The 15504-nt window shown below is 38.9% G+C and overlaps 1 protein-coding gene across 4 annotated transcripts in view; it reads left to right on the plus strand.

Moving 5' to 3' along the window:
* Window positions 1-15504, plus strand: part of LOC122235896 (ankyrin repeat domain-containing protein 26-like) — a 26590-nt gene continuing 11086 nt past the window's right edge. Inside the window, exons 1-6 of one of the 4 annotated variants that reach the window (XM_042976436.1) lie at window positions 1-132; window positions 5265-5477; window positions 7301-7472; window positions 9890-10036; window positions 13597-13667; window positions 13998-14091. In XM_042976436.1, coding sequence (XP_042832370.1) covers window positions 5359-5477; window positions 7301-7472; window positions 9890-10036; window positions 13597-13667; window positions 13998-14091 — 603 coding nt within the window. In that variant the 5' untranslated portion in view covers window positions 1-132; window positions 5265-5358. Of the gene's footprint in view, window positions 133-5264; window positions 5478-7300; window positions 7473-9889; window positions 10037-13596; window positions 13668-13984; window positions 14251-15504 lie in introns of those variants that run through there. The other 3 variants (XM_042976435.1, XM_042976438.1, XM_042976437.1) reach the window with 3 other exon arrangements.

The following is a 15504-nucleotide window of genomic DNA, read 5'->3' on the forward strand; positions in this document are numbered from 1 at the left end:
AAAAGCAAATTACTTCTATGGATGACCTTGTCGGCTTCATTCAGTCATCTGAAACAGCTTCAGAGCATTGTGAGTTGTCTTACTCTAAGAATTTCATGTTGCTGATTGAACAACTTGGCATGGATTGTAAAGGTAGGAAGCCTTTTTACGTATATTGCTGTAGTAATATGTGCACACCTTGCCTACTACTGCACCATAGAGCACTGCTGTATTATAGAGCTGCTCATCTCAGAAATATGTTTTATATTAAAATAAAAGGAGAACTATTGTATCCTCTCAGCCAGAGAGTCGTCATTTCTACTGTACCTTTCTTAGTGGGAATGGCACATCTAATGTGTTTAACTCTGCTTCTCTTCTGTGCCTTCACCCAGGTCAGGTCATTATTTTTCTCCTAGATGACTGAAATAACCTCAGGACTGTTTTCCCTGCCGTTCTACCTCCCAGGACCTTGGTCTACACTGCAACCATAATTAGTATATGTTTTAAAAAGTGTCTTTCATCATGGTACCCCCTTGCTTAAAGCTTAGCTATTAGTTCTCATTGCTATTAGGTTAAAGGCCACAGTCCTCTGGCTTCATCTTGTATGGTTTTACATCCTTCTTTCCGTCTGTGTCTTATCCACTGTGTTAAACGTTTCTTCCTGTGAAAGAGCTTTTCGTTTCCAACAGCTTTAGTTAGGTAAACTGCACATATATGAAGTGTGTCATTTGATAGTTTTGACATATGTTTACACGTAAGAAACGATAACCATAATCCAGACAGTTAACATATTCGTCACCCTTAAAAATCTCATGTCCCTTTAGAGTCCCTTATTATGAAGCTGCCAAATTGTTTTCTAAAGGAGTTGTACGGTTTTCCATTCCCACCAGCAGTCTGTGAGAGCACCAATTGCTGCATACATATTCATGAACACTTAGTATTGTCAGCTTTTTAAATCCTAGCCATTCGGATGGATATTTAGTATACATCTCATTATGGTTTCAATATACATTTCCCTAATAATGGATGATGGTGAGCATATTTTCATGTGCTTGTTTGCCATCTGTGTATCTTCTTTGAATTGTCCAAATCTTTGGTTGTTTTAAAAATTTGTTTGTTTGTTTTCTTACTTGTCGCGTTTTCAGAATTCTTTGTATATTCTAGGTACAGTTCCTTCTTATTTTGTTTTCTTTTTGTTTTTTTTTTTTGTGGTTGTTGTTGTTGTTGTTGTTGTTTCCACTGAGGCATTTTATTTGCATATATGTATTACATCCCTAGAAAAAGAATCCCAGGATTTCCCCTTCTGTGCGTTTTCATCTGGCTTCTTCACGTCCATGACTGTAGCTGAGGTGGTCAGTGTAATGAAACCAAACTGAGCAGATTATTCTGCCATTTTTCTAGATCTTTGCATTGTCCATCAATTCCGGGGCCAGTCACTCCATGCTTGCTTAACCTGCCTGTGAGGTTCACAACAATTTTCCCAAGTCTGTGATCATCAATGATTTTCAATTCACCAGTGTAACCATGTTTCATCATCACAGTTAGAAAGTGGACAGTCTTTGGAGCATGGCCTAGTAAGGACCTGGCGTTTACTTCTCTTTTCAGTATTGTTATGCTTTGGGGAGCATCTGCCACGACTCAAAATACTTTGAGGAATCTAACCTTCTTAACATTCTGTTTCTCCTTTCTTCCTTTAATCCTAAATGTCTAAATCTTCTCCTTACCTGCGAATGGTCTCTGGCTCATTCCTAACTCCTTGTCATGCAACCAAAACATACGTTTGTAAAGCATAGCGGTGGAGAGTAACAAATATTCAGACTAAAATGCGCAACCAGAGGAAAATCGAGAACATATTGTCCAATACCACCATGGGACAAGTGGTTCTCCTAGGGGTCGTTCTCAGCGTGGGTGTGGTGGACTTGATCTGCGCCAAGCTTCAGGGCCAGGTGGAAACTGCCGGTAAACGCAATAGGAAGGATTTCTGGCTGCCATCAGCCCAGAATAGGATGTGGGGAGAGGGGAAGGATGGGGACATCCCAGGAAAGAGACTGCTGGCATATGAAGTCTCCGGCAGGACTAGGGTGAAAGGAGCCTGAGTAACTGAGGCTTAAGTGAGAGAAACGGTCGCAAGAAGCTGGGAAGCGAAGTCGGAAGAAGGGTGATGATATAGGTAGTGAGAAAAAGATGGGGAGCTAGAGCACAAAACCCATGGCAGGGGCGGAGAGGAAGGGAGGGGAGACAGGTGCACAGGCATTGGGCTCTCCCTTCCAGAAGGGCCATGCCTCTGCCACCGCCGCCGCCTCCCGCTCCAGCAGAGCCTGGGGCCCGGCCCATGCCCACCTCAGTCTAGGGGGGTCGCCTCCTACAGCTACTCCCCCACCTTCAATTCCTGGCAGGTGGCGGACCCCGCCCCCACCCACCCAAGTGCCTGCTGTGCACGTGTGAACAAAGCACCTGCTCTCCAGCCACTGCCAGGGTGGGGCGGGGCAGGGCGGGGTGCTTGGGAAGCTGAGGGAGGAGCCACCAAGGCAGCAAGGAGCACCGCACTTCCCTCTTCTTTTTTAATGTGTACATTCAGTGCTATCAGTCTTCATGTGAGTGCTACTGAAGCAGGGCTCTACAAATTCTACTATGTTTTCATTTTCATTCAGTTCAGAATCCTTTCTAATTTTTTTTTTATTTTTTCATTACTTCTTTGACTCAGGGGATATTTCGATGTGTTCTGTAGTTCACAAATAGTTGAGTATTTTCCAGAGATATTTTTGTGCTTGATTTCTGATTTGATTGCTTTGTGGTCAGGGAACACACTATTATGACTTCAGGCCTCTTGACTTCTTCCTTTTATTAAGATTTATTTTTGACCCAGAACGTAGTCTTTTTTGGTAAGTGTTCCATAGATCCTTGAGAAGAATAGTGGCGGCCAAGTCTACTATGCCCTTGCTGATGTTGAGCCTATTGAAATATCAGACTATAATTGTGAATTTGCCTATTTCTCTTTTCAGTTCTATCAATTTTTGCTTCATGTACTTTGAAGCTATTAACAGATACATGAACATTTAAGATTGCTCTTAATTGACCCTTTTATGATTATACAATGACCTGTTGTTTATTGCTGGTAATAATTTTTTGCTTGAAACTGTTTTGTCTGGTATTCATAGAGCCACTCTAGCTCAGCCTTCTTTGGTCAAGTGTTAGTGTGGTATACCATATTTCTGTCTTTCGAACAAATTTCTGTCTTGACATTTAAAGTGCATTTTGTATAGGTGGCATATAGTTGAGTCTTCCTTTTTTATCCATTCGATAGTCTGCGTTTTAGTTGAGGCTTTTAGACCGTTTTCATTTACTGTGATTTTTGAGATAGTTGATTTGAATCTGTCATCACGCTGTTTGACTTGCTTTTGTCCTAACTGCTCCTTGTTCCCGTTCTCTTCTTTTTCCGCTTTCTTTTAATCGAGTAATTTTTATGATTCAGTTTTATTTATTTATTTATTTATTCATTCATTCATTTATTCACTTATTTATTTAGGCTTCCTAGCTAGAACTTTTCAGTTTTGCTGCTTTAGTGGTTGGTTTAGGGTTTATAGTCTGTGGCTTCAGCATCACAGTGTCCCTTCCAGTAATGTTATACCACATCATATATAGTTTAGGAAAATTACAAAAGTTGACTTCCATTTCTTCTTTCCTAGACAGATCCTTCCTGGGTCGGTGGGATTATAGTTTTCATGAAGTTTAGGAAGATTTGGGCCATTTTTTTTCCTGTCCCTTTCCCCTGCCTCTTTGGGCAAGTGTGTATTTCCCACTTGAAGTTTTCTCCCAGGTTTCCAATGTTAAACTTCAGTCTTTTGTTTTGTGATGTCTAATATGTGTTTATTCCTACCCATCGTATTGTTCATGGCTAACATAATTTACATCTCTGTAAGTGCTATTTGGTTTTGAAAACAATAGCTTCTATGCCTCTAGTTATCTTTTCATGCTTTGTTTGGAGATATAGTTAAGTTACTTACAAACAGTTGGATCCTTTAGTCTTGCTCTTATGAGTTATTGGGTGAATCCAGAGTGGTGATCAGCCTAACGCAAATTATGAGTTTTTCTATCTTAGCTAATGTGAATAGATACTGTCCCTCGTGCTGTGGGAGCACCAGGCAGTGTTTCCTCTACTCTTTTCAGATTTTTTTCCCTTGATGACTTCCTTCCATGTATGCACTGGTTGTTACTCTGCTGAATAGCCAAAGGGGACCCTGTGCAGATGCTCAGGGTTCTTTCTGTGTTCTGCTTTCTCCTCTCCTGGGTGCTGACCTGTCATCTCTATCTGCCTTGACTTCACCAGACTCTCAGTTTTGCCACCTCGACTCAAGGAGTCTGGTGAAGTCTATTTAAATAATTTATGTCTCCTGTGTCGTAGCCTGAAAACTCTCTCAAGGCAGTGAGCTTGGGCATATATGTTGGGCATATATCCTTCCATGTATGCACTGGTTGTTACTCTGCTGAATAGCCAAAGGGACCCTGTGCAGATGCTCAGGGTTCTTTCTGTGTTCTGCTTTCTCCTCTCCTGGGTGCTGACCTGTCATCTCTATCTGCCTTGACTTCACCAGTTTTGTCAGTTTTGTCACCTCGACTCAAGGAGTCTGGTGAAATCTATTTAAATAATTTATGTCTCCTGTGTCGTAGCCTGAAAACTCTCTCAAGGCAGTGAGCTTGGGCATATATGTTAGGCTAACGTGTTTTGTTTTCAGGGATCATTGTCCTTCATTGTCTGAAGTTCTGCATCTTGAAAATCATGTTAAAATTGTATTTTGTCTGTTTTGTTTTTGCTTGCTTCAGGTAGGAAGATCAATCAGTACGTGTTACCCCACCTTGGCCAGAAGCAGATTACAGTGGAACTTCGGCACATGCTCTAGACTGTCGAGAGTGCTTGTCTTCCTCCTTTGCTTAATTGTCTCCTGCTCATCCTTCATTCCTCAGTATAGTTATCTCTTCCTCAGGGACATCTATCTTCCTTGGGCCCAATCTAGATCAAGTTATGATCACAGAACTCTGTCTTCTAATAGGAACTATCTGAATTTAGAATTACCGTTTGAGTTGTCTTTCTCCTTCACTAGACTTTAGGCTAATCGAGAGCCAAGGGTCTTCTCTATTGTATCTATAGAGCTGAGTATAACATCTTCCATTGAAGGTATATATATTCACACATTTATTCAATGTGTGAATGAGTGAATTGAAGATGCACAGGCCTGTATATGCAAAAAGTCCTCATATATTTTATTTCTGTTTCTTCTCTGATGCAGATTCTGCTGGCTTCTTGAAAATCCAAGATATACTTGTTTCCTATGAGAAATTACGGAAACTTAACAAAATCACTGTAAACTTCTTACGGGAAAAATGACAAAAATGGAAAAAATGGTTAGTGCACTACAAAACGAGCTACGAGAAGCCAAAGACATGATATCACGGTTAGAGCATCAAAAAGTGGAATGGGAACGTGAATTCTGCTGTTTGAGGTATAGCATCTTGGCTTGAAGGAAATATCTCAGCTCTTTCCTTTTATACTACAGATGTGTAGGGGCAGTTTTGCAATTGCTGACTTACCTTATGGGATTTTCCCGGAAAGAATACTTGTTTAGTGTTGTGAGGTGTGCGATTCTTGGAAATAACACAGCAAGTTCTTAACAGTGAATACTTATAATAATTTAATGTGTATTCCAAATCACAATTTTAACGGCCATATAAAAGTCCACCATAGTCCAAGAAACATCATTATTGAAGAGATTGAATTCTGCTTGTTTTTCATCTTTCTGTATTTTAATTAATGCTGTCAGGAATGTCTTTTATATAAATCTGTTTCTACGTGTCTGGTTACTTACTTGGAATCAATTCTTCAATATAATATAATCTGGTTAAAGTATAAAAATTTTACAAAAGGTCTTTAATCCATATTTTTAAATTGTTCTCAGGAAAGTTTATATTACTTTCTGTACCTACCAACAGAGAATAAAATGGTCATTTTTCTCAAGACAGTAAAATTCCCCAAAATTGATTCCGTTTGCTTCTTAACATGCAGGGCTTAAAAGGTAAAGTGGGGGTGCCTGGGTGGCTCAGCTGGTTAAGCATCTGGCTTCAGCTCAGGTGATGATCTCGTGAGTTTGAGCCTTGCTTTGGGTGGGCTCAAGCCCTGCTTTGGGTGAGCACGAGCCCCGCTTCGGGTGGACTCCTCTTCTCACACTCTGTCTCTCCCTGTCTGTCTGCCCCTCGTGGGATTCTGTCTCTCTTGCTCTCTCTCCACTCTTGCTCACTTGCATCATCTCTGTCTCAATAAAAAATTTAAACAAAGTAAAATGGGGGCGCCTGGGTGGCTCAGTCAGTCAAGCGTCCGACTTTGGCTCAGGTCATGATCTCAGGGTTCGTGAGTTCGAGCCCCACATCGAGCTGTGTGTTGTCAGTGCAGAGCCCACGTCGGATTTTCTGCCTCCCTCTCTCTCTCTCTCTCCCCCTCCTTTGTTTGCATGGGCTCTCCCTTTCTCTCTCAAAAATGAATAAACATTAAAAAAAAGGTAATACGGAAAGTGATTACTGATAAGTTTTTCAACATCTCTGTCATAGGTAGATAAAATTATTTCAAAAGTGTATGCTGAAAGGTCATATTACTCTTTATTGTTTACTTAATTAATACGTATCCTGTGTTGTTCTAGAAGGGATGTTTAAGTGATTCCTAAAGTAGGTAATCATCAACAAGGTAAGTTGCAAGTGTTGTGGAAGAAGAAATAAAAAACATAGGCAACAGATATTAGACTCGTCAGCCTAGTCTTGGATGACAGTAATCTGCACGTGTATGTTGTGGAAACAACATCCACAGATGCTGTCTTTCACTGCACATCATTTTTAGAGGTACCTGTAAGGTTTCGTCAAGTGGAAATTTTATTTCCAGGAAATTGATAAACTTGCTTGTAGACAGCAACTTCTCTTTTTAATGAGTAACTGAATTATCTGTCCTATGGAGGAATAATTATACCTGTGGGAAAAGGGGTAATTTTCAACTCTAACTTTCCTGAATAATTTCAAACTTCCTTTCCTACAACATCTATCAGAGTTATTACTGACTAAAACTAAGTTGCATAATGCTTTCTCCTGGCTTCTTTTCAACTGTATATATGGTGTGGAAGAGATTGAACTGAGAAATTAAAAACATGAGCCCTACAAGGAAAACAGTTGGAGAACATAGAAATTTTTCATTTGGATAATAAGCCAACTTATGTGGAACCAGATCATAAAATGAACTTTTTATGTCTAACAAAGCAAATTTTAAAAAAAGCATATGTAATTGCAGATGTACCTTAAAACAAGAAGAAGAAGAAGAAAGAAGAAATGCTGATATGTTATATGAAAAAATTAGGGAAAAGTTAAGAAAAGAAGACGAATATAAGAAAGAAGTTGAAACAAAACAAGTTGAACTCGCTCTGAGAACGCTAAACATGGAATTGAAGGCCGCAAAAAATCAGGTAAATCAGTTTTTGATAAAAACTGTATTTCCATCAATATTACATAGTTTGGTATATTATACATATATATTTTATAGTATCCCTATGACTCAATATATATTATTTAGGTTTAAAATAAATTAAAACATGGGATCATGTTCCTTTGAACATTTTTTTAAAGTTCTCCTCCTCAGCTTTTGACCTTTTTTTTTTTTTTAATGGGATGAGACCAGAATCATAATGAAATGTTTCTCCAGGTTGTAGAAGAGCGCAGTGACACTCAGTGGCAACTTTCTCCAGAACAGAAGGCCAGAGTCTTACAAGATGGAAGTCTAAACAATCACCTTTGCAAGCAAAAGGAGCTAGAAATGGCTCATAAGAAAACTAATTGTAAAATATCTTCTTTAGTTATTTTGAAGTACATGTGTGTATGTATTTGTATACATTCTATTTTTTAGTTATTATTTTTATCTCCGTGTGTGTGTGTCTATATGTATGTATATATATATATATATATATATATATATATATATGTATGTATATATGAAACTGAACTCTGTTCATCATGGAAACTATAGAGGATTTTAAAAGCACATATATTTTGCGGAGGGGCATGGGGGACGGTGGCATTTTTGCTTCACTGGATAAAATAATATTCTTGATTAAATGCATTTGTCTGCAACAACTAGTGACATTCATAATGTCCTCATCCAAAGGAGAGGCTTTTATTACTTTCTGTAGGAATCGATGAGCTTTCCCTAATCTCAAAACTATTGCTACTAGCAACATGTGTTTTGGTTTTGAACAGTTACTTCACTGCCTTGATATATTAATAGGTTAGTTGAACACTTCACTAATGGACAGGAGGACGAGTGTAGCCAGTTCACTGATCATATTTTCAGCATCAAGTCTCCTACTTTTGAGAAAAGTAATTTTGCTTCAAGTAGCATCCTATTTCATTACAAGGAATGTTTGATAACAATGGTATGCTGTGGTATATACTTAATGATAATTTATTGATACGTATTTTATTCCTAATGAAATAGTTGAGTGTATTTCCCCTCTTTTATATTTATTACTGTTTTCAACATGAAGAGGAAATACAAGTTATTGTAGCAGTAAATAATCTCATGGTATTCTAAGAGATGTATAAATTTCACCTTATTTCCTATCAGTGTTTTGAAATACAAGACTTCTTTCGTACTTGTGTATTTACACTAGAGAAGTGGCAGGGCTTGGTGCAAGAGCACTAGTTGTGGAGTGAGAAGACCTGGGGAGAGTCCTGCAGCTCACCGTTTTAATCTCTCCATTCTAGAATTGTGATAACCAACTGAGTTCATTGATGTATGTAGAAGTGTTTCTATTATAGTACAGTGCCTAGATTTGTCAGTTATCAATAGATATAATTCTTGTAACTGACTATGGAAATGGTAGCAAAGGAGATATCTATGAAATATTCTCAGGAAAGAAGAATTTTAGGAAATTTAATCTGTCCGAGTATATGCAGAGCTAAGGATTTTACTGTGAGGTAGCTGTGTTCGATATCTACTCTAAACTCAATTTTTAAGTGTAGTCAGATTTATTAATCTTTTATTTCAGGCCTTTGGGTTTGTTGTAAATCAGAGAAAGGCTTTTCCAATTCTGAGATTCTGAACACTTTTCTCACCAATTCTTTTTTACTTTCATGCCTTCATTATCTTCAGTTAAAGTTCTGAACTTTTGGGAACTTATGCTTGTATAAAATGTGAGATTTGGAGCCAACTGTATTTTTTTCCAGTTGGATATTCACTTACTGTAACCTTCCTTCCTACCTTTCTTTCTTTTTATGTTTCTTTATTCATTAGAGAGAGAGAGAGTGAGAGAGAGAATGCGAGCAGGGGAGGGGCAGGGAGAGGGAGAGCGAGAATCCTGAGCAGGCTCCTGACTGTCAGCACAGAGCCTGATGCGGGGCTTGAACCCACAGAATGTGAGATCATTCCCTGAGCCAAAATCAAGAGTCAGACACTTACCCAACTGAACCACCCTGGCACCCCCTGCAACCTTTTCATTGTTGAAACATAGATGATACTTTCATTTCAAAGAAAATCATGATAATGCCATTTTATTGAGTGCTACCTGAAAATGTGCTTTATTTTACTTAGCTTTCTGATAATCATGAGAAAACACAAGATCGGTTGCATGGAAACCACATGTTGCAGGATGAAATTGTCGTGCTAAGACTGGAAAGAGACACCATAAAAAATCAGAACTAGGCAGGGAGATAACACCTTTTGTGTCTTTAACTGAATTCAGTGAACAGGAATGTGTGTGTTACAGAAAGACGGTGAATTGATGTATGCGTTGCTACTTCTCAAAGTACGTATATGAGAGTTGTCTATTATTAACATAATTTAATAATAAGATGATTTAGAAAATCAGTAACAGAAATGTCTTATTAGGTAGTTGCGAGACAACTTCAACAAGAACTGGCTGATACTCTGAAGAAACAGTCTATGTCAGAGGCTTCCCCAGAGGTTACGTCCCATCTTCGTCTGGAAGATGAAACACGGGATCTCAAGAAGAAATTAGGTCAAATCAGAAGTCAGGTATGTAATAAATGTAACCTGTCAACAGCTAACTTATAGCTGGTTAAATAATGTGAAGTGTTTTAGGATACTAATGTCCATGGACCGCTTTCTTTGGTATTTTCATTTTAATTAATTTATTATGATTTTAGTATCTTTACAATGCACTTATTTCGTAAATTCTGCCTTCCCTTCTACTATTCGTGTTATACATTGTTTTCTTATAATACTCTTAGGAAAGTTGAGGCTTTTGTATCCTTCCTCACAGAAATTGAGAGACTTCTTTCATTCTTTAAAATTTTTTTCACAGTTTTTTAATTTATTTTGAGAGAAAGAGTGAGAGAGAGTGTGTGCGTGCATGTTAACAGGGGAGGGGCAGAGAGAGGAGAGAGAGAGAATGCCAGGCAGGCTCCATGCTGTCAGTGTAGAGCCAATGTGAGGCTCAGTCTCATGAACCGTGAGATCATGACCTGAGCTGAAAACCAGAATTGGATGCTTAACTGACGTAGCAGCCCAGGTGCCCCAAGAGACTTTTGTCCCCTACTAAACAATGTTTTTTAACGATATCTCTATTACCATGATGAGGCGAGCTGGATCAAATCAGAAGATAATGTTTAATGGAATGTCTCAGATAATTTTCTTATTTCTCATCTTCACTTTTGGGAAGAATGCGTATTGATATCAGGATGACGTGTACAGAAAGATCACTTAACAAACCACTTGAACTTAGGCATTTCCTTCATTTTCTTTGCCTTTTAGACATATTGTCAAAGCACGGAAATATTCAGATCATGTATAGTGTGGACGCCCAAAAGCGAGAATTAAGAACATTCTCTGTGTCCTGCCATTGGGTTTTTTTAAAGCTTTTTTGAGGTACAATACACATACCGTGAAAGTCACCCATTCGCCATGCACAGTTCACTGTCTCTGTGTACACTCGTGCAACCATCACTGCCATCAAGTAGAATGTTTTCCTCACCCTGAAAGGAAACCCTTCCCCGTTGCCCCCAGCCTCAGTCTACTACTTGGTCTCTCAATGGCGTTGCCTCTTGTGAATATTTCATATAAATGGAGTCACACAACGTGTGGTCCCTTGGGACTAGCTAGCTTCACTTAATGTTTTCTGGGTTCATTTGTGTCGGTTACAGCTTATATCAGAGCTTCATTTCTTTTTATTGTCAAACAGTACTCCATTGTGGGCTAAGGCCCTTGTTCATTCATCAGTTGATGGACCTTTGGGTTGTGTCCACTTCTTGCCTATTAATACTGCTGCTTATGAACATTCACGTAGTTCTTGTGTGGACATCCGTTTTTGTCTCTGCCATCAGATTTTATCCTCTGAGTTAATTGGGTTGATGTCACCATCTCTCAGCCATTACTCATGCTGTCCTTACTGTCTTTTTAGTTTCTGTTCCTCTTGAGTAAACCTGTGTTATTCAGACTTGGCTCACAGTCTCCTTTCCAATGAACTTTCTCTGACTGTTCTAACTCCCATTAGCTTTAACTCTCTTGACACTTGTCATCTAGCCTGTGCAGAGCAATTTAGTCCTTTATTTGACATTGTTTTTATTTTTTTCATGACAGGTAATTTCGTCTTCCTAAGTATAAATTTAAGGGATGATACTATTTGATACGTGTGGTACTTATCCTTGTATAAATTGAAAATATTTTAACTTAACAGTTTTTCCGATAAAATTAAGTACTTTATACCGTATCAATAAATTCTTCTTGGAAACATTGGTATAACAAAGCTTTTATTCTAAATGTATGCTAAGAAATGAAATACTAAATTGAGGGGTGCCTGGCTGGCTCCAGTCCGATCAGAGTCTGCCTTTGGCTCAGGTCATGATCTCCACGTTCTTGAGATGGAGCCCTGCATCGGGCTTTCTGCTGTCAGCAGAGCCTGCGTTGGATCCGTTGGGTCCCTCACGTTCTGCGCCACTCAGACTCGTGCTCTGTATCAAAAAATAAACGTTAAAAAGATGTGTGTATATCTCTATACACACACACACACACTTACATAAGTAAAACTATTAATGAAAGCACTTAATCAAATAGAGGAGAAATGTTCAATCAAATGTTTAGTTCTTGTTTCCCTCTCACTATGATAAAGCACGCTAAATTTGTCTTTCTTCATTACACAGCCAGGACTGGGATTTACACATTTATAGCATTTTACCAACTGCAAATATCTGGGGACAGCTTTTCTGATATGCTGTTACCACAAAGCCTTAATCTCTTCATCGGAGTACATGCTAAAGCAGCCTAACGTAAACAGTATGGACATGAAATGATTGAGGAACTTTAGTTTCGCAAGACTCGATTATTTCCATGTCAGTGGCTTTCCCTTGCCTCTGATGGTCATGTAAAGGATCTACTACTCAGTCAAGGAGGTGCTATTTGTACCGTAGTCTGTGAGCATTGTCCACAGACAATGTGGACCTGTCCACAGGTCCTTTGTTTTGAGAGAGAGAGAGAGAGAGAGAGAGAGAGAGAGAGAGATTGTTGGGAAGGGCATGTAGGGAGAGAGAAAAAGGGAGAGAGAGAGAGAGAGGGAGGGAGGGAGAGAGAATCCCAAGTAGGCTCCTCGCTGTCCACGCAGAGCTCGATGTGGGGCTCAATCACATGACCCTGAGATCATGTCCTGAGCCGAAATCAAGAGCCAGACGCTGACCCGACTGAGCCACTCAGGTGCCCCAGTAGGTGCTGTTATTACCTTCATTTTACAGATGCAGAGACTGAGACACGGAAGTTTTAGGTAGTGTGCTCAAGGTCTTACAGCTCATAACCAGCAGAATTGGGAATTCAGACCCAGGCTTTCTGGCTCCTACTAGGATACTGCTTGTCAAACTCTTCCATGAAATATCTCATAGTCACTGAAAACCGCATGTTCAGTTTTATAATCACGAGAATAGCAATGTCATTCACCTATGTGAATATTTAAAATCATAGTTGATATGGTGCTTGGAATATGAAAACAGAAATGTTTACCATAAGGTAAATTCCTATATTTCCTCCATTTGACCAGTAGATACATTTTTATGTTTATCTGATCGTAGGTAATTTAAAAACATTAACAACGTTATGTTTTTGTAGGAGAGTAAGATTGGTAAACTATTCTGTAACAGTATTGAAATGTTTTCGGCTTTGTAGGCCATAGCCTCTGTTGTAGAAGCTGAACTCTTTTGTTATGACCTCAAAGTAGCCGTCAACCAGCATGTAGAGGAGGGTGTGGCTGGGTCCAATAAGATTTTAGTTACAGGGGCGCTTGGGCGGCTTAGTTGGTTGAGGGTCCTGTCTCTTAATTTCCACTCAGGTCATGATCCCAAACCCCACATCATGAGACCGGTCATGAGACCGAGCCCCACATCAAGCTTCAACCTGAGCTTGCAGCCTGCTTGCCATTTTCTCTGTCTCTTCCTCTGACTCCCTTCCCACCTGTGTGTGCTCTCTCCCTCTCTGTCTCTCTTTCAAGTCAAAAAAAAAAAAAAACAAAAAACAAAAACATTTAGGTACAGAAACAGGTGATGGTGTTCTACTAGATTGTCGGTATTTAAAATTATTTTTTTTCTTTATTTTAGTTGCAAGAAGCACAGGAACGACATGCAGAGGCCGTAAGATACGCTGAGAAGATGAAAGATCATATGCTAAAGTAGAATTTAAACCTAACAGAAAATAGCTTGATTATTTGTAAAGCAGATAAGCAGTGTACTATGAGAAATGTATTAGTTATGCCAGTATATCATTGTTAAGCTGGATACAAGTTCCAGCTTTGAGCTATTTTGAAATGCAAAACTTTGGCATCTTATCTCTCAATTTTGCACCATTACCACAAAACACAACGAGAAAATTGGTACAATTCCCAAATCTTCCTCTTGATACAATTTTAAGAATTTCTGTAATACCCTCATTTGTTCAGAAATTACACGGTACTGTTTTAAAACTATGTGTGAGAATAATTATCTTAAGATCTGCATTTTAGGCTAAAGGTTAAAAATGCCAGGCAAGAAGAAACCATCAAACATCAAGCAGCCCAAATTCAAGATCTTCAGAGCAACTTGCTAAAGGCAAGTATGGTAAGTCGATCTCTTAATGCCTGTCCTACTGAAAGGAATCCTTATTTCACTGATCATATGGAAAATCTCCCTGATCAAAATATTTGGTTGATATTGTTCCTGCTTGCTACTAGTGATGTAATTCTTCTATATAGATGAAGTCGACTGAATTCATAAAGCATTGATGTTTGTAGTGAGATTTAAATAAAAATATTGTGAGAATCTAAGAAAAGCAACAATTTATATATACCGCAGTGAGCATTTGGTTTAGTCCTCCTTTTGGCTATTGTATATAATTCTGCTGTGAACGTTGGCATACAGATGTGTGAGTCCCTGCTAATATTTTTCAGCGTGTTTCAAACTTCCGCACACTTTGAGTGATCATTTCATCTTGAATTTTGACTTTCTCTTGTAGTCTCAACCCTTCAGTGAGAGTTTGAGAACGGGTTATGTTAATGGTGATTAGTTGTAATTTGTAATTACAAGTTTGCAATTTATTGTCTTCATCAAGAATGACTAGCAGGTCCTTATGCAAACGTCCTTTTCAAAGGAATGGACTTTTTGTTGGATTTGTAAAGGAAAAGAAATGCCAGTAAAATAGCAGAAATGTCTGCTCTGTCAGGGCCTTATCTAGTAACATAGTGCTCCTACCTTTGCAAGTTCAGAAACTCATTTTCTTTTTCCACTCCCTTGAGTTCATCAGCCTTTCAGAGATTTCACAATTCAATCTCAGAAGAGACTAATGTGCCATTCAGGATTCTAACTTACTGATAGTTAGTGAAACCCCATCTGTTTTTCAAGCGGAACAGTTAATGTCATCCCACTCTCACCCTCCTTTGTAGGATTCACATTATAAATCCTAAGTGGGAGCAATGAGGTAGATACACTGACCAACTCGTTTCTGTCAGTCACAAAAGCTATATAATATACATGCAAGTTTCATTGGACAGCTATACCCGTCAGGGGAACTAGAACATTCTGTTGACTGGTCCTTTTTGTGGCCGAAGAGACATTGAAAGTTATTTTCTTTTCTAGACCTCTTATAAATGAGTCACATTGTATTAGGGAACTTTTCATGCGAGTAACATGACACTCTGTTGATCAGTCTTCTATGAAGGAGAGTGCTAGGCGTTGTCCTGCTACTATGTCCTAAAGAATCATTAAGGTCTCAAAAACTAAAATTTGTAAGAATATCTAAAACTGATGAAGCTTATTAAAGAATAACGAGGGATTTTCTGTAGATCCCTATAGAAAAGAATTAAGGTTATGGCATGAAATTAGCTGCCACTTTAAGGTCTTCCCTGTGAAAAGCTTAGCTTTCAGCCAACTCAGTCCATAGCTCTGACTTCTCTAGAAGGTCCTTATCTCCTGAATCCCCAAACCAGAGGCTTCCTGGGTTGAGAAATTTTTTGGTGGTGTGCGGGACGTTATTCT

This window comes from Panthera tigris, chromosome F3, assembly GCF_018350195.1.
Source record: "Panthera tigris isolate Pti1 chromosome F3, P.tigris_Pti1_mat1.1, whole genome shotgun sequence".
Taxonomy (NCBI): Eukaryota; Metazoa; Chordata; class Mammalia; order Carnivora; family Felidae; genus Panthera; species Panthera tigris.